This window comes from Nerophis lumbriciformis, linkage group LG01, assembly GCF_033978685.3.
Source record: "Nerophis lumbriciformis linkage group LG01, RoL_Nlum_v2.1, whole genome shotgun sequence".
Taxonomy (NCBI): Eukaryota; Metazoa; Chordata; class Actinopteri; order Syngnathiformes; family Syngnathidae; genus Nerophis; species Nerophis lumbriciformis.
The window spans coordinates 42,155,535-42,180,000 of record NC_084548.2 but is presented as its reverse complement, the minus strand read 5'-3'; the positions used below and the strand labels follow the sequence as shown (position 1 = coordinate 42,180,000).

The 24,466-nt window shown below is 42.5% G+C and overlaps 1 protein-coding gene across 1 annotated transcript in view; it reads right to left on the bottom strand.

The window, feature by feature from the left end:
* plxnd1 (plexin D1) overlaps positions 1–24,466 on the bottom strand; it is a 166,851-nt gene that overhangs the window by 134,817 nt on the left and 7,568 nt on the right. The window contains exons 2-4 of the mRNA XM_061982171.1: positions 20,009–20,185; positions 4,451–4,582; positions 906–1,006 (exon numbers count right to left, since the gene is read on the bottom strand). Of these exons, the coding sequence (XP_061838155.1) occupies positions 906–1,006; positions 4,451–4,582; positions 20,009–20,185 (410 nt within the window). The remainder of the gene's footprint in view (positions 1–905; positions 1,007–4,450; positions 4,583–20,008; positions 20,186–24,466) is intronic.

Genomic DNA, 24,466 nt, shown 5'->3' with positions numbered 1-24,466 from the left:
CTATAATTGTTAGACAAATCATTTTTGCAGAACAAACCAGCACAAACCATTGGTACAACTTTGGAGAGATTTTGTCATGGTTCGGGGGCTTGGTATGAATAATAACACGTTAATAATAACATAATAACTATATCACGTTAATAACAAAAAAACTATGATAGTTAGACAAAACATTTTTGTAGCACAAATGTTTGGGAGAAGTTTATGGAGATGTTTACAAGGTGGATGTCCGGTTATTAATAATAAAGCATTAATAACATGAAACTATATTATCCATCCATCCATCCATTTTCTACCACTTGTCCCTTTCGGGGTCGCGGGGGGTGCTGGAGCCTATCTCAGCTACATTCGGGCCTCATCACAGGGCCAACACAGATAGACAGACAACATTTGCACTCACATCGCATGTTTTTATACTAATTAGACCAAAACATGTTGAATCACAAACCAGCACAAACGTAGCATAAACAAATGGGACAAGTTGGGAAAGATTTTGACCGGGTGTGGGGGGCTGGTTATGAATACTATAACGTTAACATAAAAACTAGAATTTTTTTGACAAGGTGGGCGAGCTGAATGACATCAAGTCACTCGTCAGAAAATGTTCTTTAGAATAACTTAAAAACCGTAATGGCACCAGCAAAAATTGTTACAGCACAAGCCAGCTGAAACGTAGCACAAACAAATGACAGTTTTATTTTAGTATTTGCAATGATAAGGGGGCCAACTTTATACAGGTGAAAAAGTGTTTATTATTTCAACACATTTTCCATATAAAGTGTTTTATTTGATTAATCGAAAAAACTAATCACCAAAGTACTCGATTACTAAAATAATTGATAGCTGCAGCTCAGGAGGCATAGATAGATATTTTCACAATATTCTAACTTTGTGTTGACCCTTACCTATTCTCCAGCGTGCACCAGCCACAGTGGGCGTCGCCCGCTCCCAAACAGTCTCCGCAGCTGGTCCACTGGTCACATTCAGCCACTTTCACCCTCAGCATCTGCTCCAACATAAAGCACACATGCACTTGTTCCAAACTTCAAAGCAGTCAACACAGTTAATGTTGCACAAGCCACAGCAATTTTACAGCAATGATGCAATATGGTCATTAAATTCATCTTTTGTAGTGGGATATCTTTTTTTCCTCCTTCCTCTCTTGTTTACATATAAATTAAAATATGTTTGCTTGGGCTCTGGGGAAAAATTGTCAGGAAAGAAAATGTATAATTTGCATTCTGAGTTGATAAAATAAGAAAAAGACAGAGCTTGCTACAGCCGAGACTGTAAAAATCTGAGGTTGGAAGCACGATGATATTACCAGAAGGTGCATTTGCATTACTATATATACAGTAATATAATAATGTAACTAACCAATAGAGGACTAATTATTGGACCTTAAGGAGACTATCTGTTTGCATCCTTTTAAGAGACAAAAATGTACAAAAGGTACTGTATTTACCCAAGGTTAAAAAAGGGATATGTGCACCAATCAAATTAAATCACAGCAAGTAAGCTGGAGCCTATCCCAGGTGAGTAAAGGCGTTAGGTAGGGTACACCCTGAAATAGTCAGCAGTACGGTAAATTACAGGACACATAGAGTCATTTACATGTATGGACAATTTAAAGTATGCCTTCAACCTGACATGCATGTTATTGGAGATGTGGGAGGAAGTTGAGGTACTCCAAGTCAGGAGTGAAATTTGGATTTCAAAAGTGGCGGGGCGCCACTTTCGTACAGGGGCCGTGGCTTGAAGGATAAATGATATGAACGGGAAACAAATTGTTCAATAATTGTATTTCTTTTACAAAATAACACAATTAACTGTGTTATTAATAACCTGCTCAGTTGCCTTGTGGTTAGAGTGTCCGCCCTGAGACTGGAAGGTCGTGAGTTCATACCGCAGCTGAGTCATACCAAAGACTTTAAAAATGGGATCCATTATCTCCCATTCAGCACCAAGGGTTGGAATTGGGGGTTAAATCACCAAATGATTCCCGAGCGTGGCCACCGCTGCTGCTCACTGATCCCCTCACCTCCCAGGGCAGGGGTCGGCAACCCAAAATGTTGAAAGAGCCATATTGGACCAAAAATACAAAAATAAATCTGTCTGGAGCCGCAAAAAATTAAAAGCCATATTACATACAGATAGTGTGTCATGAGATATAAATTGAATTAAGAGGACTTAAAGGAAACTAAATGACCTCAAATATAGCTACAAATGAGGCATAATGATGCAATATGTACATATAGCTAGCCTAAATAGCATGTTAGCATCGATTAGCTTGCAGTCATGCACTGACCAAATATGTTTGACTAGCACTCCACACAAGTCAATAACATCAACAAAACTCACTTTTGTGCATTCATGCACAACCTTAAAAGTTTGGTGGACAAAATGAGACAGAAAAAGTGGCATAAAACACGTCCTAGAAAGTCGGGAGAAAGTTATACATGTAAACAAACTACGTGAGTTCAAGGACCGCCAAAATTAGTAGGACAAAACGGCGCTCGCAAAATACTGGAATCAGTGAAGCATGTTTAATTGGGATGTCCGATAATGGCTTTTTGCCGATATCCGATATTCCGATATTGTCCAACTCTTTAATTACTGATACCGATATCAACCAATATATGCAATCGTGGAATTAACACATTATTATGCCTAATTTGGACAACCAGGTATGGTGAAGATATGGTACTTTTTAAAAAAAATAATAAAATAACAAATAAATTAAAAACATTTTCTTGAATAAAAAAGAAAGTAAAACAATATAAAAATAGTTACATAGAAACTAGTAATTAATGAAAATTAGTAAAATTAACTGTTAAAGGATAGTACTATTAGTGGACCAGCAGCACGCACAATCATGTGTGCTTACGGACTGTATCCCTTGCAGACTGTATTGATATATATTGATATATAATGTAGGAACCACAATATTAATAGAAAGAAACAACCCTTTTGTGTGAATGAGTGTAAATGGGGGAGGGAGGTTTTTTGGGTTGGTGCACTAATTGTAAGTGTATCTCGTGTTTTTTATGTTGATTTAATTAAAACAAAACAAAACAAAACAAAAAAAAACAAAAAAAACAATACCGATAATAAAAAAAAACGATACCGATAATTTCCGATATTAAATTTTAACGCATTTAACGGTCGATAATATCGGCAGGCCGATATTATCGGACATCTCTAATGTTTAATATAAACAGTGTGCTTTATAACAATTAGGGAGGTTTGTGTCATGTTTGTCCTCCCACAGAAACCATATTAAAACAAAAAATATATTTTTCCCCATCATCTTTTTCCATTTTTCATACATTTTTGAAAAAGCTCCAGAGAGCCACTAGGGCGGCGCTAAAGAGTCGCATGTGGCTCTAGAGCCGCGGGTTGCCGACCCCTGTCCCAGGGGATGAACATGGGGATGGGTCAAATGCAGAGGATAATTTCACCACACCCAATGTGTGTGTGACTATCGTTGGGACTTTATCTTTTAACTTTAACTTAACAGAATAAAATAAATAACTTTAGATTGCAAGATTGCAATATGATTTAATTTAATGTTTACCATGTATGTCTCTTGCAACACAAGACTGCCATCTGATTGGTCAGCTTCTATGTGCTGCTAGCCCCAGAAAGCCAATCAATAAGCCTGATGGGCGGTCTACAGGGTCAAGCTTTAATCTGAACAGCCAGCCGTTTTCCGCTTGGCGCTAGTGTTTGACTTGTCTCCATTCAATTGCATAACATTATTCTTGGATATTAAAAAGTTCAGGACTCAAACCCCCCCCCCCCCCCCCCCCCCCCACCCCCCACCCCCCCCCCCCAAAAAAAATGATGCCCATGCCCAAAGTAATCCTACACAAGCACAGGAAGAACATACAAACGTCACACAATCTTCCAAACAGAGATTCCATATCATTGAGATGAGCCGATAAAATCCTAAAAGTCAGGGTTTATCAAAGCATGAGAGGCCAGAAGAAGCTTGAGAAAATATTGTAACTTGTCATGCTGACTTCAGTTTGTTCAAAGGCAAATTGAATTGGTTTTTAGTTAGATTTTAAAATCCCCCAAAATGCTCCAGATATATTTGAGAGCATAGGTGAGAATATCGTATTCTCTGAGAGGAGGCTCACTGTGCCTGCCTTGAAAACCCTGCTGTAAGCCATTTTATTGATTCACTAGCCATCCATTTCTTCACAAAGGGCTTTTCTAATTCACCTTTTTCAGAATAATTGAATATGTTCTTTAGTTGATTTTAAGGCAATATATCACAGGGAGGATCCAAATGTTTAAATTCGGACAAATAAGGGCAATAATGTACCTTTTCACTGCATTGCTGGAGACGTGCTGGTCACATGAGCTCACCAGTGATGCCATTTTTGGTCATTAATCATTGACATACGCGGAGAGAATAAACAAACTGCAGCTTCTTTCTTACATGGTGCGAGGTCATGAGATAAAGGAAGGTCCTGTCGCTGGGGTCAAAGGTCATGATGTGGTGGACTGCTTCACTGGCTGGCAGCTTCAGTGTCCACTGATTAGCCAAGGTCATGTTTGGTGTGAGGGTCACCTGTAAAAAAGAGAACATGTTAGATTTAAGTATTGGAAAAAGATAGCAAGACAATGTATATTTAAAAATTAGTTTAAGACAGTTTGAGAGTAATGTTGCAGGATATAGATGATATACGAAATAAATTATATAAATTTGGCCGACGACGTTGATGACACATTCTTGCTGTGTACCGCAGTTTTGACAGCGACAGACAAACAAAGGCGTCCTTAAAGCAATGTAGCGTCCTTGATAGCGAGCTAGCAACTAATGTGCCTCCACAGTGCAGTTTCTGAATCACATCACTAATCCTCACCGCTGTTTCTAACAAGTGTCATTATCACTGGAGGACAAACAAACTACACTAAACACCGTAGAAAAGATACAGAAAAGCATAGCTAACTGCTAAGATAGAACTCTTAAATGTAAGCAGGGGTGGGCGAACCGATACAAATATTGACAGTAACGATACCAAGTATAGTGTCAGTATATGGCTGATAATACAATGATTAAATCAACATTTTTTACTATCACAAAATAGTTTTTGGTCGTTTTTGTAATTGTTTAAAAAACAGTTTTTGCACTATTGACTTTGTTATAAAATTTGTATGTAATAAAAGGGCATAAGGGAATAATTTAAATATACATTGATATTATCAGATTACAGTTGTGAGTAAAATTGTAATCATTTCCTGATCCCGTAAATTTTAAGTATGAACAATGGTATGACCAATACTGCTTGCTGACTACTTGGTATTGGATCCATCCATCCATCCATCTTCTTCCGCTTATCCGAGGTCGGGTCGCGGGGGCAGCAGCTTAAGCAGGGAAGCCCAGACTTCCCTCTCCCCAGCCACTTCGTCCAGCTCCTCCCGGGGGATCCCGAGGCGTTCCCAGGCCAGCCGGGAGAGATAGTCTTCCCAGCGTGTCCTGGGTCTTCCCCGTGGCCTCCTACCGGTCGGACGTGCCCGAAACACCTTCCTAGGGAGGCGTTCGGGTGGCATTCTGACCAGATGCCCGAACCACCTCATCTGGCTCCTCTCGATGTGGAGGAGCAGCGGCTTTACTTTGAGCTCCCCCCGAATGACAGAGCTTCTCACCCTATCTCTAAGGGAGAGCCCCGCCACTCGGCGGAGGAAACTCATTTCGGCCGCTTGTACCCGTGATCTTGTCCTTTCGGTCATGATCCAAAGCTCATGACCATAGGTGAGGATGGGAACGTAGATCGACCGGTAAATCGAGAGCTTTGCCTTCCGGCTCAGCTCCTTCTTCACCACAACGGATCGATATAGCGTCCGCATTACTGAAGATGCCGCACCGATCCGCCTGTCGATCTCACGATCCACTCTTCCCCCACTCGTGAACAAGACTCCGAGGTACTTGAACTCCTCCACTTGGGGCAAGATCTCCTCCCCAACCCGGAGATGGCACTCCACCCTTTTCCGGGAGAGAACCATGGACTCGGACTTGGAGGTGCTGATTCCCATCCCAGTCGCTTCACACTCGGCTGCGAACCGATCCAGCGAGAGCTGAAGATCTTGGCCAGAAGAAGCCATCAGGACCACATCATCTGCAAATAGCAGAGACCTAATCCTGCAGCCACCAAACCAGATCCCCTCAACGCCCTGACTGCGCCTAGAAATTCTGTCCATAAAGGTTATGAACAGAATCGGTGACAAAGGGCAGCCTTGGCGGAGTCCAACCCTCACTGGAAACGTGTTCGACTTACTGCCGGCAATGCGGACCAAGCTCTGGCACTGATTATATAGGGAGCGAACTGCCACAATAAGACAGTCCGATACCCCATACTCTCTGAGCACTCCCCACAGGACTTCCCGGGGTACACGGTCGAATGCCTTCTCCAAGTCCACAAAGCACATGTAGACTGGTTGGGCAAACTCCCATGCACCCTCAAGGACCCTGCCGAGAGTATAGAGCTGGTCCACAGTTCCACGACCAGGACGAAAACCACACTGTTCCTCCTGAATCCGAGGTTCGACTATCCGGCGTAGCCTCCTCTCCAGTACACCTGAATAGACCTTACCGGGAAGGCTGAGGAGTGTGATCCCACGATAGTTGGAACACGCCCTCCGGTTCCCCTTCTTAAAGAGAGGAACCACCACCCCGGTCTGCCAATCCAGAGGTACCGCCCCCGATGTCCACGCGATGTTGCAGAGTCTTGTCAACCAAGACAGCCCCACAACATCCAGAGCCTTAAGGAACTCCGGGCGGATCTCATCCACCCCCGGGGCCTTGCCACCGAGGAGCTTTTTAACTACCTCGGCAACCTCAGCCCCGGAAATAGGAGAGCCCACCACAGATTCCCCAGGCCCTGCTTCCTCATAGGAAGACGTGCTGGTAGGATTGAGGAGGTCTTCGAAATATTCCCTCCACCGATCCACAACATCCGCAGTCGAGGTCAGCAGAGCACCATCCCCACCATACACGGTGTTGACACTGCACTGCTTCCCCTTCCTGAGGCGGCGGATGGTGGTCCAGAATTGCTTCGAAGCCTGCCGGAAGTCTTTTTCCATGGCCTCCCCGAACTCCTCCCATGTCCGAGTTTTTGCCTCCGCGACCGCTGAAGCCGCACACCGCTTGGCCTGTTGGTACCTGTCTGCTGCCTCAGGAGTCCCATGAGCCAAAAGAACCCGATAGGACTCCTTCTTCAGCCTGACGGCATCCCTCACCGCCGGCGTCCACCAACGGGTTCTAGGATTACCGCCACGACAGGCACCAACTACCTTGCGGCCACAGCTCCAATCGGCCGCCTCGACAACAGAGGTACGGAACATCGTCCACTCGGACTCAATGTCCAGCACCTCCCTCGTGACATGTTCAAAGTTCTTCCGGAGGTGGGAATTGAAACTCTCTCTGACAGGAGACTCTGCCAGGCGTTCCCAGCAAACCCTCACAATACGTTTGGGCCTGCCAGGTCTGTCCGGCATCCTCCCCCACCATCGCAGCCAACTCACCACCAGGTGGTGATCGGTAGAAAGCTCCGCCCCTCTCTTCACCCGAGTGTCCAAAACATGAGACCGCAAATCCGATGACACAACTACAAAGTCGATCATGGAACTGCGGCCTAGGGTGTCCTGGTGCCAAGTGCACATATGGACACCCTTATGTTTGAACATGGTGTTTGTTATCGACAATCTGTGACGAGCACAAAAGTCCAATAACAGAACACCACTCGGGTTCAGATCTGGGCGGCCATTCTTCCCAATCACACCTCTCCTGGTTTCACTGTCGCTGCCAACATGAGCGTTGAAGTCCCCCAGTAGAACGAGGGAATCACCCGGGGGAGCACTCTCCAGTACTCCCTCGAGTGAATCCAAAAAGGGTGGGTACTCTGAGCTGCCGTTTGGCGCGTAAACGCAAACAACAGTCAGGACCCGTCCCCCCACCCGAAGGCGGAGGGAAGCTACCCTCTCGTCCACCGGGTTGAACTCCAACGTGCAGGCTTTGAGCCGAGGGGCAACAAGAATTGCCACCCCAGCCCGTCGCCTCTCACTGCCGGCAACGCCAGAGTGGAAGAGAGTCCAGCCCCTCTCAAGAGAAGTGGTTCCAGAGCCCTTGCTGTGCGTCGAAGTGAGTCCGACTATATCTAGCCGGAACTTCTCCACCTCACGCACTAGCTCAGGCTCCTTCCCCCCCAGCGAAGTGACGTTCCACGTCCCAAGAGCCAGCTTATGTAGCCGAGGATCGGACCGCCAAGCGCCCTGCCCTCGGCTGCCGCCCAGCTCACACTGCACCCGACCTCTATGGCCCCTGCTATGGGTGGTGAGCCCATTGGAGGGGGGACCCACGTTGCCTCTTCGGGCTGTGCCCGGTCGGGCCCCATGGGGACAGGCCCGGCCACCAGGCGCTCGCCATCGTGCCCCACCTCCGGGCCTGGCTCCAGAGGGGGGCCCCGGTGACCCGCGTCCGGGCGAGGGAAATCTGGGTCCTTTGTTTTTGTTCTTCATCGAGGTCTTCGAGCTGCTCTTTAATCAATACCCAAATTTGTAGTATTGCCCAAACTAATAAAATGTAGCCAAACAACAGAAGAATAAGTGCTGCTTATTATATTTGAACAGAAGTGTAGGTAGAACCGTGTTACAACAGAAAGTAACGAGATATTAACAGTCAATTGTCAAGTAGACAAGTAATAGTTTTGACAAAATACAACAATACGTTACCCAATATGTCAGTAGCTAAATTAGGAGCCTTTTGTAACCTGTTTTGAGATGGTTGTATTATTATTAATATGCCAAATAACATATCATAGTATATATTGTTATTGCAGGAGGCTGAAATATATACCACAAAACAGATTTTAGGTCATATCGTCCTTCCTTATTTGAGAGCTGCCAATATTTCAAATGTTTTCAGTTTTCAGTCCTCCCTCGTAGGGCAGATATCCTGATAATTTAGCACCACCTCACCAGCTGCATATTAATTGAAGTCTACCAGAATGCTTGTCAAAGGATTCAATTCGACATCCTACACTCACATTTAGGAAAGTAAATATTTTACCAGGAAGCCCCTTTGAGCCTTGTTCAAACACACGATACACCCCTCTCCTCTCTATTCTTCTTTAAAAAAAAACAAAAAAAAACTGATATGTATGAATATGAGAACAAAAGAACACGGATCTGTTTTGCAATTAATATTCCTATAATTGACTTGGGAATTTTTCAGTGTCTGCACACGGTATTTATACACAATGATTACGATGTGCATAATCTGGTTCCAGAACAGTGATTTATCTGCATGCAGACCTCCCTGCAGCTCAGGAAAATGAAATGGGTGACATGTTCATGTAGTCATGTAGTCATGCACACACACACACACACACACACACACACACACACACACACACACACACACACACACACATACACATACACACACACACACACACACACACACACACACACACACACACACACACACACACACACACACACACACACACACACATACACACAGGGCCGCAGAGGAAAACAAACCCTGCTGAGTGAGACTTCCTGTCACGCAGACAGTGAAAGCTCTTATGTCTGCAATTTGTACGGTCTTCCTTCACACCGGAGACGTCCTGATGGACCGACACACTCAGCGACAATCACGCCATGTCGCTTCCTCATCCACGAGCACGCAGAAGAGGCTCAAACATTACCAACCACAGAGACTTGCTGGTTAATGTCAAACCTGAGCAGATAGAAGCCTAACCTGGGATAAAAGGCTTTATCTCATCTTCCAAATAATACTGTTTTTCCAGTACCGCTGACCCGTTTACACATACACACGACTCGTAGTTCCTAAACGTCCTCACCAAACAACCCAGGAAGTAAGTAGGGTGACACTGTGGGTAAGCAGCAGGCCACACACCTGGACAAAGAAGCGGGAAGCAGAGAAAAAGAAGCAGTGATGAGCAGAGATGTGGCACCAGGTCACAGAACAAAACACCTGCTGCTCTGGAAGGTCACTCCCACTCTATTCTCGGTCTATCTACCCCACGCATGAAAGAGCCCATTCAACTCAGGGAGTCCTCAGCTGCTCTCTCCGTGTAGAGGAGATGGAATAAAGGCAGGTGGAGGTGGGGCATCAGCAAGATAAAGTCTGCTTGTTTGCTAAATGCATCAGAGGGTGGGCATGATGAAGCGATGAAGTGTGTGTTTGTGTGCATGTGTGTGCGTGTAGGGGGGTTGGAGTGAGATAAAAGCAGACATAAATGGACGTCAGCCCTGATGATGAGAGGGGGAGACTTCATTCATTTAAAAAAATACGCATGTAATTACAAATGATTTCAGCGAGGGCTCTCTCAAACACAGTCAAAGAGCCATAACTTAATCTCAGCCACTGTTCCCTTGTGTTTAGTCTGAGCCAAACTTACAGTCAGAATCACATTACACACGCTAACAGCACCATTAACCTCTACAACAGCCCTGTCCTCCGGGCAACATATGTTCACTTCCAAACAAACCAGACTAACACTACATGGACAAAAGTAGTGAGATGCATCTCTTAATTGACTATCTAGTCACTCTGGGGTAGGAGCCTCGTAGTTCTCTCTTAATTTTCATTACATTCTAAGGTTACTAAATTTTGCCAAGATATTGAGAACAATTTAATGCTTGCAAGTTGCAACCTCGTGGGGATAGTTTCTGTTCTATCATGACTGTTTCCTAGTGCACAAACAAGGTCCATAAAGGCATACATTGATTAGTTTAGTATGGCAGAACCTGGGAGCCCTCAACCCCATTAAACCCTTTGGGTTGACAGAGACGATCCAAAATCAGTGACCTATGAACTCACAAATGATCTTCTTGATGAATGGACATAATTTTTCCACAGTAGAATTTGCAAAGGGTTCTTGTCTCGTGTCCCACTACTTTTGTCCACATAGGTCACAGGTGTCAAAGATTTGGCTCACGACAATATTTTACATGGCCCGGCGAAAGCCTGGGTATAATATGTGTACTTTTATATAATAAGTAATTAATCTTTCCTTACTAAATGTATTCGCTCTTTCCATTTTGACAAAAACAATTATAATTTTATTGCATGCAGTTGTATATCTTTTAAACTTTAATAATAACTAATAATGCAACGAATATTATATCATCATACAATCCCTTTTTTTTAAATGAAAATGAAAATAAGTACTTCAATATCTGCTTTATGATTGCAAAGCAAGTTATCCATCAAATTGTACACTGTAAAAATCATAGTAGATTGTACGGTAAAATCCTAGCTCCTGAGCTACGAGTTATATTAGCATAAAAAAACAGTGGTACCAAATTTCCATTTACAGTAATAAGCTGTAAAAAAATTTTTAAATTTTACAGTAAAAAAAAAAACTGGCAGCACGGTCACCAGAATTTTACTGTAAAAACAGCAGTACCGTTTTTTTCATTTATAGTAACAAACATGATATATTTTACAGTAAAATTTAGAAGACTGGGCTGAAAGTTTTCTACTGCGAACATTTTTTCTTTACGCTGTACATTAAAAAGTACATGCCATGGCAATTGTGTAATAATATCATGAGGCAAGTCCTTATACATTTACATTAATATTTTATTCACTCTTACAAACGGCCGTCTGAGGGCAGCCATAACTGCCATGTGGCCCTCCATGAAAACAAGTTTGACACCTCTGATATAGGTCCTGAAGAACTGAAGGTTAGCATGTTTTAAAACATGTGAAAACTTGATCATGCATGCACAGCTGATCCACTAAGCTTGTGAGCAGAGCATTGCTTCTCTTACATGAACAAACCAGAGAGCGCAATCCATTCAGAGTACCTGTCTTCATGTACATGCAGAATATATACTGATTATTTAAACGCCTATAATACTGTCTTCCATGCATGTGTCAACATATTTGGACTGTCAGAAATAAATATAGTAAACATGTCATCTATCATCTTTATGAACTGACTTACGGGTTGGTTTGGAGCCAGCAGACCCCCCCAAAAAATGTATATATCTTCTACATGAAAAAAACATTTTGCAAGATGCATTTTCTTGTATCTGGATCATTCCATTGCACCATCACGGTGAGTGCCAGTGTTCTGCACTCCATTGGAATTCATGCCCACTCCGCATCTGCGCTGTGTATGAATCCAATGAGTTGGAAATTTAAGCTTGATTGGCAACACTAAATTGGCCCTAGTGTGTGAATGTGAGTGTGAATGTTGTCTGTCTATCTGTGTTGGCCCTGCGATGAGGTGGCGACTTGTCCAGGGTGTACCCCGCCTATCCGCCCGAATGCAGCTGAAATAGGCTCCAGCAACCCCCTGCGACCCCAAAAGGGACAAGCGGTAGAAAATGGATGGATGGATAGAAGGAATCTTACACATGAGCACAAATAAATAATGCTATATGTATATATTTGTATTTTATTTTGTTTCACACTACAAAAGCTTTGAGCGCTTTGAGTATCTGGTTCAGGGGTCCCCAAACTTTTTGACTCGGCCGCATTGGGTTAAAAAAATTGGGCCGGGGTCCAGGCTGTATATGTATATATATATATATATATATATATATATATATATATATATATATATATATATATATATATATATATATATATATATATATATATATATATATATATATATATATATATATTAAATATATATATATATATATATATATATATATATATATATATATATATATATATATATATATATATATATATATATATATATATATATATAGGGCAGCACGGTGGTAGAGGGATCAGTGCGTCTGCCTCATAATACGAAGGTCCTGAGTAGTCTTGGGTTCAATCCCGGGCTCGGGATCTTTCTGTGTGGAGTTTGCATGTTCTCCCCGTGACTGCGTGGGTTCCCTCCGGGTACTCCGGCTTCTTCCCACCTCCAAAGACATGCACCTGGGGATAGGTTGATTGGCAACACTAAATTGGCCCTAGTGTGTGAATGTGAGTGTGAATGTTGTCTGTCTATCTGTGTTGGCCCTGCGATGAAGTGGCGACTTGTCCTGGGTGTACCTCGCCTTCTGCCCGATTACAGCTGAGATAGGCTCCAGCGCCCCCCGCGACCCCAAAGGGAATAAGCGGTAGAAAATGGATGGATGGATATATATATATATATATATACGTTATCGATGGGAAAGTGCATTTTTAGACAATATGATTTCCCTGAGCGGCTAGGAGACACCGAGAGTAACAAGCAGTAGAATTAGAATGAATTAGAAAGGACAGATTAAAAAATATATATAATAAAAAAATAAAATAAAATAATTTAACTTGGGATTTCCCACGGGCCGGATTTTAGACACTGGCAGGCCGTATACGGCCCGCGGGCCGTAGTTTGGGGACCCCTGATCTAGTTGATAGAAAAGCGTTATATAAATCTAATCCATTATCATTATTATTAATATTACTACAAACGATCAAATGTATGATTTTTAAGGTTGTGTTGTTTTTTTTTTTTGCTGATAAACCGAATGCGCTCCCAAGCATCCCTTGCAGCAGTTGATGTTCAACACCTTCACATAGAACCAAAACCTAATAAATCGTACCTTAGATAGTTTAGTTTTTTGTAGTTGTGAAACCCATCCATCCATCCATCCATCCATTTTCTACCGCTTATTCCCTTTGGGGTCGCGGGGGGCGCTGGAGCCTATCTCAGCTACAATCGGGCGGAATTTAACATAGTTGTGAAACATCTATGTTAAATGAACAAAATATAACATTATTTAGTGTAATGATTGAAATGGGTGACATGTTCGTGTAGTCATGAATGTGCACATGCGGGGGGAGGGAGTGGGTGGGATTAATTCTAATGGGGAGCATGTCTCCCCAGAACACCGGCGTCCCAAGAGCGCACCTTCCGGCGTCCTAAAAAGTGGATTTCGTTGTAGATTGCAATGGAGGAGTGCTTTTAATAGCCCAGAAAAGGTGTCACAGACTAACGTTGTGTGCTGCATGTTCTTCAACATGGCAAACCACCAAGGGATGACGCTTGATGCCATAGATGTGAAGGAAAATTACTAAATCCATGGTGACCGCAGGTAGTACACGCATAAGTCTAATTTAATTGAGTCTGCACCACTTTTTACACTTTTTATAGATTGTGCATGCAGTCTTAGTACAGGAGCTCACTCGCAACACATCCTGTAATAGTATGTGCAACTCTGTAGCTTGCACACTCTTTGTAGAACGTACAAACCCCGTTTCCATATGAGTTGGGTAATTGTGTTAGATGTAAATATAAACGGAATACAATGATTTGCAAATCATTTTCAACCCATATTCAATTGAATATGCTACAAAGACAACATATTTGATGTTCAAACTGATAAACTTTTTTTTTTGCAAAAAACTTTAATTAACTTTAGAATTTGATGCCAGCAACACGTGACAAAGAAGTTGGGAAAGGTGGCAATAAATACTGATAAAGTTGAGGAATGCTCATCAAACACTTATTTGGAACATCCCACAGGTGAACAGGCAAATTGGGAACAGGTGGGTGCCATGCTTGGGTATAAAAGTAGATTCCATGAGATGCTCAGTCATTCACAAACAAGGATGGGGCGAGGGTCACCACTTTGTCAACAAATGCGTGAGCAAATTGTCGAACAGTTTAAGAAAAACCTTTCTCAACCAGCTATTGCAAGGGATTTAGGGATGTCACCATCTATGGTCCGTAATATCATCAAAGGGTTCAGAGAATCTGGAGAAATCACTGCACGTAAGCAGCTAAGCCCGTCACCTTCAATCCCTCAGGCTGTACTGCATCAACAAGCGACATCAGTGTGTAAAGGATATCACCACATGAGCTCAGGAACACTTAAGAAACCCACTGTCACTAACTACAGTCGGTCGCTACATCTGTAAGTGCAAGTTAAAACTCTCCTATGCAAGGCGAAAACCGTTTATCAACAACACCCAGAAACGCCGTCGGCTTCGCTTGGCCTGAGCTCATCTAAGATGGACTGATACAAAGTGGAAAAGTGTTCTGTGGTCTGACTAGTCCACATTTCATATTGTTTTTGGAAACTGTGGACGTCGTGTCCTCCGGACCAAAGAGGAAAAGAACCATCCGGATTGTTATAGGCGCAAAGTTGAAAAGCCAGCATCTGTGATGGTATGGGGGTGTATTAGTGCCCAAGACATGGGTAACTTACACATCTGTGAAGGCTCCATTAATGCTGAAAGGTACATACAGGTTTTGGAGCAACATATGTTGCCATCCAAGCAACGTTACCATGGACGCCCCTGCTTATTTCAGCAAGACAATGCCAAGCCACGTGTTACATCAACGTGGCTTCATAGTAAAAGAGTGCGGGTACTAGACTGGCCTGCCTGTAGTCCAGACCTGTCTCCCATTGAAAATGTGTGGCGCATTATGAAGCCTAAAATACCACAACGGAGACCCCCGGACTGTTGAACAACTTAAGCTGTACATCAAGCAAGAATGGGAAAGAATTCCACCTGAGAAGCTTCAAAAATGTGTCTCCTCAGTTCCCAAACGTTTACTGAGTGTTGTTAAAAGGAAAGGCCATGTAACACAGTGGTGAACATGCCCTTTCCCAACTACTTTGGCAAGTGTTACAGCCATGAAATTTTAAGTTAATTATTATTTAAAAAAAAAAAAAAAAAAGTTTATGAGTTTGAACATCAAATATCTTGTCTTTGTAGTGTATTAAATTGAATATGGGTTGAAAAGGATGTGCAAATCATTGTATTCCGTTTATATTTACATCTAACACAATTTCCCAACTCATATGGAAACAGGGTTTGTATTATTTAGGATCTTAGTAGGTCATAATGCGTTGAGCTCATTGCTCAAGGTGACACACATAAGGACCAGGATAAGGCCCACACAGAGAGAAAACACACACTTGCACAATGATCACAGGGTAGAAAGTCAGCAGGGTAAACATGTGAAATTACCAAACCGCTTACATTGTCCCAGAGACAAAGTCAAACACCAAAAGACACAGTCAGACCAGCAATCAAGCAAACACACAAACACATGTGCCCAGTGGCGCACACCTTCTGCAGCCTGCACTGTGCATCCAAAAAGTAATTACTGTATACTCAAGCGTGGCTAAAGCAGCGCTGTCCTTCCAGGAGAGAAACAAGGTACTCTTAACAGAATCGGAGCAAAACACACTGCAGTTGGATTGTTTTCAATGTTGCGAAAGTTGTGTTTTTTTTCATGCAAAGGGTCAGGAAGCATTTAGAGTGCACTCCCGCTTTATTTTTCCCTTCTTAGGCGGCTGAGGAGCAGCTTGTGACGCTCGCAGGCAGGCTGCCGCAGAGCAGCCCAGTGAGGGGTGACTAGGAATGTGGTTGAGACAGATTTCAGGAATGCTGTTAATTGGACGGGAACATTTGTCTTTTTTTCCCACAAGTTGGACCCACTGCTGATGTCTGAGGTGGTGGGTAGGCATCGCCACAACAAAGCAGGGAGTGACTCATACGTGGTCAAGATGTCTAGTTAACAGCGTTTCAGCTGGGGTGTCAGCCATTAACTAGCCCGTTATTATGACCACATCATAGGCCAGGGGGGTTGGCTGGTGCTGGTGGTGGCACTGAGTAGCTTGTTGCTGCATGGTTCAGAGTTAACTTTGGTTAATTGGGCCACTCAATCTCTAAATCTACCACTGTTTGAGCTTTTCAATCATAATATTAAGACAGACTCTAACGGAGGTCAGCAGAACTACACACGCTCCTGAAAAAAGTGTAAGGCATGAACTGAACTTTTGGACAATACAGTGTTGGTGTACCGATTACACTTGGAATTACAAGGGAATTTTGCCCATCATTCACAATCACAATGTAAAATAAGGACACATTTCATTCCTTTTTCAGGACGTTATAAATTGTGAAAAATCCCTGGTATGAGGGGGCTAACAAAACAGGTAATTGGAATTAATTTTTATTCCAACTATAAAGCGTTCTTAAAAAACATCCAGCAACGTTCTATTTACATGCCGTCACCTGCATATCAACCTAGCTATTGTTATTACATTGTTATTGTAAGCGGTAACACTGAGGAACTACTTTTCTGGCATAGTAGCAAGCTTAAGCTGCTAATAACGTTGGTTGCGACCTGCCATTAAATACAGAAAAAGAGCTTGGGCTGCTTCTGCTGCTGTTTTATTGCCTCTGAGTACGGAACAGTTAATGCTACATTATAAATTATGCATCTTACCTGTATAGTAGAGCAGGGGCGCCGAAAAGGGGGGGTAAAGGAGACGGATTCTAGGGGCCCATGATGGAGGGGGGCCCAGAGAGGCCCCTAATGATGATGAAATTATAATACAGAAAAAATAATGACACTGTGTTGGGGGCCCTGTAAAGATTCTTTTCATGGGGCCCAAAATCCCTAGCGGCGCCCCTGTAGTAGAGGGTTGTGAAACCAAGCCGAATAGATTGGTCAACTTTGAAAATCCATCCGCTACCAACTTTAAACTATATGGCTCTCAACAAATGGAACGCTAGAAAGCCCTTTTTATCTGAGGAGTGAGGATTATTATGAATTTGGCAGCTCCAGGAGAGGTACACCCATAGTCAGCATCACAGTAAGAGCGGACATTGTAAGTCACTGTTTTATGTTCTTATTTGAAACGTTCAGCGAATAGCAATAAATGCTGTTGCTATGTGAAAGCAATGCGCCCAGGAAAACAGTTACGGTATTGCTTAAACTTAACAAAATACTGTCAATCATCATGAACGTGTCTGTTTCTGCTTTACATACATACCGTATTTTCCGCACTATACGGCACACTTAAAATCATTTTTTTTCCTCAAAACCCATTTGAGTACTGGAATCCGGGAACATATCCTTCACGGATTTGTTGAAAACATCCGCAAATGAGAACGGGATGTTGCTTGCAAGGTGGCCCATAATACTGCGTTGCCGCCGCCTTGTGCTTCTCTGACCGTTCATGAGTGACTATATCCATTCGGCCACCGGTTATAGATAAACCTATGGATAACGGAGACATATATAATAGTCTCCTTTTCATGTGAGAGGACGCTAAAGGCAGTGCCTTTAAGGCACGCCCCCAATATTGTTTGTCCGGCTGGAAATTTTGGATATTACAACTTGCCGTAGTTTTGAAGCAATGCATGATGGGAATCCAGATGTTGTGTGTCAGTGTATTACCGTGCCGGCTGGAATAAACACACGCTGAGAAATAGCTCCGTGCCTGCCTACTTTATGGGTTATAGATAAACCTATGGATAACGGAGACATACAGTATATAATAGTCTCCTTTTCAGGTGAGAGACAACGCTAGAGGCAGTGCCTTTAAAGGGGAACATTATCACCAGACCTATGTAAGTGTCAATATATACCTTGATGTTGTAGAAAAAAGACCATATATTTTTTTTACCGATTTCCGAACTCTAAATGGGTGAATTTTGGCGAATTAAACGCCTTTCTAATATTCGCTCTCGGAGCGATGACGTCACAATGTGACGTCGCATCGGGAAGCAATCCGCCATTTTCTCAAACACCGAGTCAAATCAGCTCTGTTATTTTTCGTTTTTTCGACTGTTTTCCGTACCTTGGAGACATCATGCCTCGTCGGTGTGTTGTCGGAGGCTGTAACAACACGAACAGGGACGGATTCAAGTTGCACCAGTGGCCCAAAGATGCGAAAGTGGCAAGAAATTGGACGTTTGTTCCGCACACTTTACCGACGAAAGCTATACTACGACAGAGATGGCAAGAATGTGTGGATATCCTGCGACACTCAAAGCAGATGCAGTTCCAACGATAAAGTCAAAGAAATCTGCCGCCAGACCCCCATTGAATCTGCCGGAGTGTGAGAGCTATTCAGGGACAAAGGACCTCGGTAGCACGGCAAGCAATGGCGGCAGTTTGTTCCCGCAGACGAGCGAGCTAAACCCCCCTGGATGACTTGGCTCACACCGTCCCGAAGATGATCAAGAGAAGAATATCGACCCTAGCTTCCCTGGCCTGCTGACATGAGGGTATGTCTCCAGAATATATTAATTGATGAAAATTGGGCTGTCTGCACTCTCAAAGTGCATGTTGTTGCCAAATGTATTTCATATGCTGTAAACCTAGTTCATAGTTGTTAGTTTCCTTTAATGCCAAACAAACACATACCAATCGTTGGTTAGAAGACGATCGCCGAATTCGTCCTCGCTTTCTCCCGTGTCGCTGGCTGTCGTGTCGTTTTCGTCGGTTTCGCTTGCATACGTTTCAAACCGATATGGCTCAATAGCTTCAGTTTCTTGTTCAATTTCGTTTTCGCTACCTACCTCTACACTAAAACCATCCGTTTCAATACATTCGTAATCTGTTGAATCGCTTAAGCCGCTGAAATCCGAGTCTGAATCCAAGCTAATGTCGCTATAGCTTGCTGTTCTTTCCGCCATGTTTGTTTGTGTTGGCTTCACTATGTGACGTCACAGGAAAATGGACGGGTGGTTAAAATCAGGCACTTTGAAGCTTTTTTTAGGGATATTGCGTGATGGGTAAAATTTTGAAAAAAACTTCGAAAAATATAATAAGCCACTGGGAACTGATTTTTAATGGTTTTAACAATTCTGAAATTGTGATAATGTTCCCCTTTAAGGCACGCTCCCAATATAGTTGTCCGGTTGGAAATCTGGAAATTTTCGGGAGAATGGTTGTCCCGGGAGATTTTCGTGAGAGGCACTGAAATTCGGGAGTCTCCCGGAAAATTCGGGAGGGTTGGCAAGTATGAATATGACCCCTTTAATAATACACTTTGGAACGTTAGCGCCCTCTCGGTCTTCATGTAAATGTTGCAAACAGACCACTTAACTGCTCCAAAAAGAAATGACAAATGGTATGTGCATAAGAAGGATTGTTGAATACACACGTTACTGATCTAAGTCAAATCAGGGCCATCTGTTGGATCTGCAGGCCCTAAAGCATACTCATACCTAAGAGTGAGTGTGTGTTCCGTATCTTACCTTCCGGAGTCGTCCATTACTAGTCCCCAGAAAAACCACAGTGTGGTTGAGCACGTTGTCCACAGACACTGAGGTGAGGCTGTTGTATTCGAACAAAGGAAGGGCCCTCAGGGGCTTTCGTAGGGCCAGAGGATGCTGCAGGTGGGCCGCACCACAGTCCAGCTGCTCTGGCTGCAGCTAGAACACACACACACACACACACGGAGACACAATGAACAATATCAGTCAGAATCGGCGGTCCTACGAGAAAACCAGAACAAGGAGACGAGTGATGAAAGTCTGAAGTAAAACAAGAATGATCACAATGTTACTAGTCTTGCTTCAGAAGCACTGAAGAGTTGAAAGGGCCTTAAAAGGGTCTTCAACACTCATCAGACTGGGCTTTTGTCAAATGCTAAGCAGGCAGTGATAAACCATCAGTGTCACGCGAGAATGATCACAAGGATCTTTGGGGAATTTTCTGAATATTTTAAAACATGTCGAAGCAAAAAAAGGGAATTAAGCAGGGGGGATATTTGCAGAGTTGTTTCCCACAGGTCTTTCTGCTGGCAGCCTTATTTCTCTTATCATAAATTGTGCGTGGTGCTCCCTCGGTGCTGGCCTTCAGACTGCAGACAACAACAAAAAGATCACACGTCTGTTGCAGCCGAATTTTAAATGATAATCACAAGTTTAGATTAACTTTATTTTTCTGCCATGGAAAACTAGATTTTTTTAACAGAAAGACAAATAAGGCGTTTGAGTGTGCAATTGAGAAGAATGGTCACAGGGGGAGAGTGCATACAAATGGTGCCAGCGACGAGGACAACTGACTTTGTGCTCTGACAGCACAATGGTGGAAGGATGGCCTATCCTCACCTCTCTTCTGTCAGTCAAATCTACAATAAAACACTGGAATTTGGCCACATTCCTATGAGACTGTGCACACTTTTGTCTCTGTGCTTGCAGCCAAGTGACATCCATACAAAGACAAACAAGAGTAGCAAACATAACGCACAATGAATGTCCTTGATGGGAAATATTTATACATTTGTTATGCATTAGGGTTAGATGTTGGAGCCATATCAATGTAAACCATTTGACTTCATGCATGTCATACTCGGGCTATAAAAATGGTGGCCCGGGGGCTAAATCTGGCATGGGCCCGCGAGTTCATTTCAAAACTTGAGAGACCAACATTTTTGGAACAAATTCCTAAAAATTGTAGATTGCTCCTGTTGTATAGAAGAACTTGGACCACTGTAAACACATTGACAGATCCTTGCATTGACATTTTAACCTTGCTAGCAAACATAGAACACTGTGTTCCAAACTCGTAATTTACATAACTGAGGGGTTCCTCAAAGGACCCATTTAAGTCATCTCCTATTTGGAAGTTATACCATTTTTTTTGTAATGTGATTTATTGTAACTAAGGCAGTGGTTCTTAACCTTGTTGGAGGTACCGAACCCCACCAGTTTCATATGCGCATTCACCGAACCCTTCTTTAGTGAAAAATATATACATATATTTTTTCAAATTCAAGACAAAGTTATGTTTTTTTTACTGGTGCACAAAATGAATCGTGCATGAACATCACCTTGTTCAAAGAACAAAACCAACACAGTGCATGAACTCACAACAAATTACACACTTGCAAATCAGATGGAAAATTAGAAGGAACATTGTTTGGTGGTATCCATAGTACGCCGATAGGGAGAAGTTTTTATGTACACGATGAGTCGGGTGTGTCTTGACCTCCCAGGTTAAGAACCACTGAACTAAGGTGTTGTTCACTTCAGATGCAGTCACTAGTCATTTGTTTAACTTCTTCAGTTATATTAGAGTGGTGTTCCTCAAGGATCCATTTTAGGTCCTGTCTTTTTTATTATTTGGGCTATTCAACTGGTGGCCTGTGAGTTCAGTTCAAAAAACTTGTGTGAGACTCACATTTGTGCAGCAGATTCTTAAAAACACAAGAGTCCTGTCATAGAGATGAGTTTTGACAAGTTTTTGCAGAAGGTCCTTAAAACAGCAGAGACCTCCTGTAACTCTGACAAAATAAATACCAAAATCAAATCTACTGTAGAGGATGATGGTTCTCCGGAATATACAAAACAATAATAGCGAAAGGAGAAGTCCGGCCCCCTGATCCTTAGCTTTCTGGATATGTGGCCCCCAAAACAATTTAGTTGAATACCCCTGCTTTACTGTATCAGTGTTATTGACTTGAAAACTTCTTTATACATAACAGAATTACCAACAAATAATGGTGCTTAGCCACACTCACAAACAGTTTCTACTCTCCAATATCAGCGCATCAGGCCAAAATACAGCATCTGTTGCAAGTTGCAGACACAACTTGCAATGACATTCTCTATGGGGAGCTGTGAAGACGACTGTTCTGCAATATTGTGGCTGACTTAGTTGGACAATGTTCAATGATCAACTGTATCATTTTTGTGGCCTAAGCAGACACAAGATCCAGCATATTTACAATGTGCTTATGATTATTTGGAAAATCACATACTTTAATTTACTGTTGACCAAATATGGTGCTCGAAGTCAATCCAAAATTGCATTTAAAGGTTGTATTTTATGCAAAATGGACTTTGTAAAGATGTTCAAACAGTAATATGTGTCCTTAGAGCCTGTTTATGATCACCAAACATGAAAAGAAATCCATAATTTCTCTCGCTTATTTGCTCTAATGGTGAAAAGACACTTTTTAATGTTTAATGATGTCATGAATGACAAACCTATTTTGAATGGACAAATTGTGGATGTAAACCCACTCCTATATTGAGGACAGCTTTGTGAAAAAAAAACAGGTTTTTGTAGGCATCTCAAACTAAAGCATGGATGTATTTCAACTCAGCTACAGACGTGGCAGCTGTAAGTTTCATTGTTTTTCTTCAGAAAATAAGCTAACTAAAGTTTCCTTATGTATTGTTTTGAGAGTAGGCAGGTGTACCTAATGTTGTGACCAGTGAACCTATATACTGTTTATTTTCGACCATGTCTAAGAAAAAATAACCGCAATTTTCGTCTTCAAGATATATATTGAACGTGTACAGTTTCAAAATATATATTCTAATACTTTTGGAAAAGATGGGTGGGGTGTGGTTCAATTTGCATTTAAGGGAACGCCTTCAAACAAGAAGACTCAGTAAGTAGGTTATAAATGTGACTGTGGGGCAAAATGTACACCAAAGTACAGTATATCCAATACATATTATCTAGACCAGTGGTCCCCAACCACTGGGCCATAGCCCAATACCGGCCCGTGGCCTGGTACCGGTCCGTGGATCGATTGGTGCCGGGCCGCACAAGAAATTTAAAAAATTTAAAAACAATTATTTTTATTTTTATTAAATCAACATAAATAACAAAAGATACACTTACAATTAGTGCACCAACCCAAAAAACCTACCTCCCCCATTTACACTCATTCGCACTCATTCACACAAAAGGGTTGTTTCTTTCTGTTATTAATATTTCTGGTTCCTACATTATATATCAATATAGATCAATACAGTCTACAGGGATACAGTCCGTAAGCACACATGACTGAATTTTTAAGACCACAGAGAAGTGTTTTAAACATATCATAAGTCACCTTCAAGCAAAAAAGTTAGTTTTTCTGAGCGTTCACAATTGTAAGGAACTTTTGCTGATGCGGCAACCACATGTCTTCTCTTGGTAACTCTCACCTTTGAGAAATGCCCACAATAAATTTGAAATAGGATTTAAGTCAGGTGATCTTTGAGCCATGTGACCCATTGTTGTCCTTCATAAACATCATTGCCTTCCGAAAAACTGCAGACTTCTTCCTGTACCTAATTTCTGAATTTATTTTTCCACAAACTGGCAGTACGATTGACAAATTATTTTCAATCCAATTTCAAGCTGAGAAGGTCTAACTAGCTTGTCCTAAATGACACCAAGTCGTTTGAGGAACCTCCTCCACCTTGCTGGCACCTGCCTCCAGGTGGTACGTCCATTACAAATATCCACATCCAGAGCATCACATCCATCACCAGTCACTCACGTGTCATCGGCCCATAAAAACATTGAAAGCAGTCGATGTTTCTTGGCACGGTCTTGACACTTTACCTTCTGAGTCTTAATTTGGCTGTTGGTCACGGGTCAGCCTAGACATCTTGTGTCATCTGGAGCAGGGGAGGAGTTAGGGCAGAGGTCGGCAACCCAAAATGTTGAAAGAGCCGTACCGGACCAAAAATACAAAAAATAAATCTGTCCGGAGCCGCAAAAAATGTAAAGCTTTATATAAGTGTTATAATGAAGGAAACACATGATGCAAGTGTCTATATTAGCTATATTAGCCTACTATCAAAATGACTATGTGTCGCAGGCTGACGCAAATCTCTCTCGACAGAAATGTTGAAATGTAATATTTATTCTACACATTTTTACAACATTGGAAAACATTACTAAAACAGAGGCTTTTCAGAGGG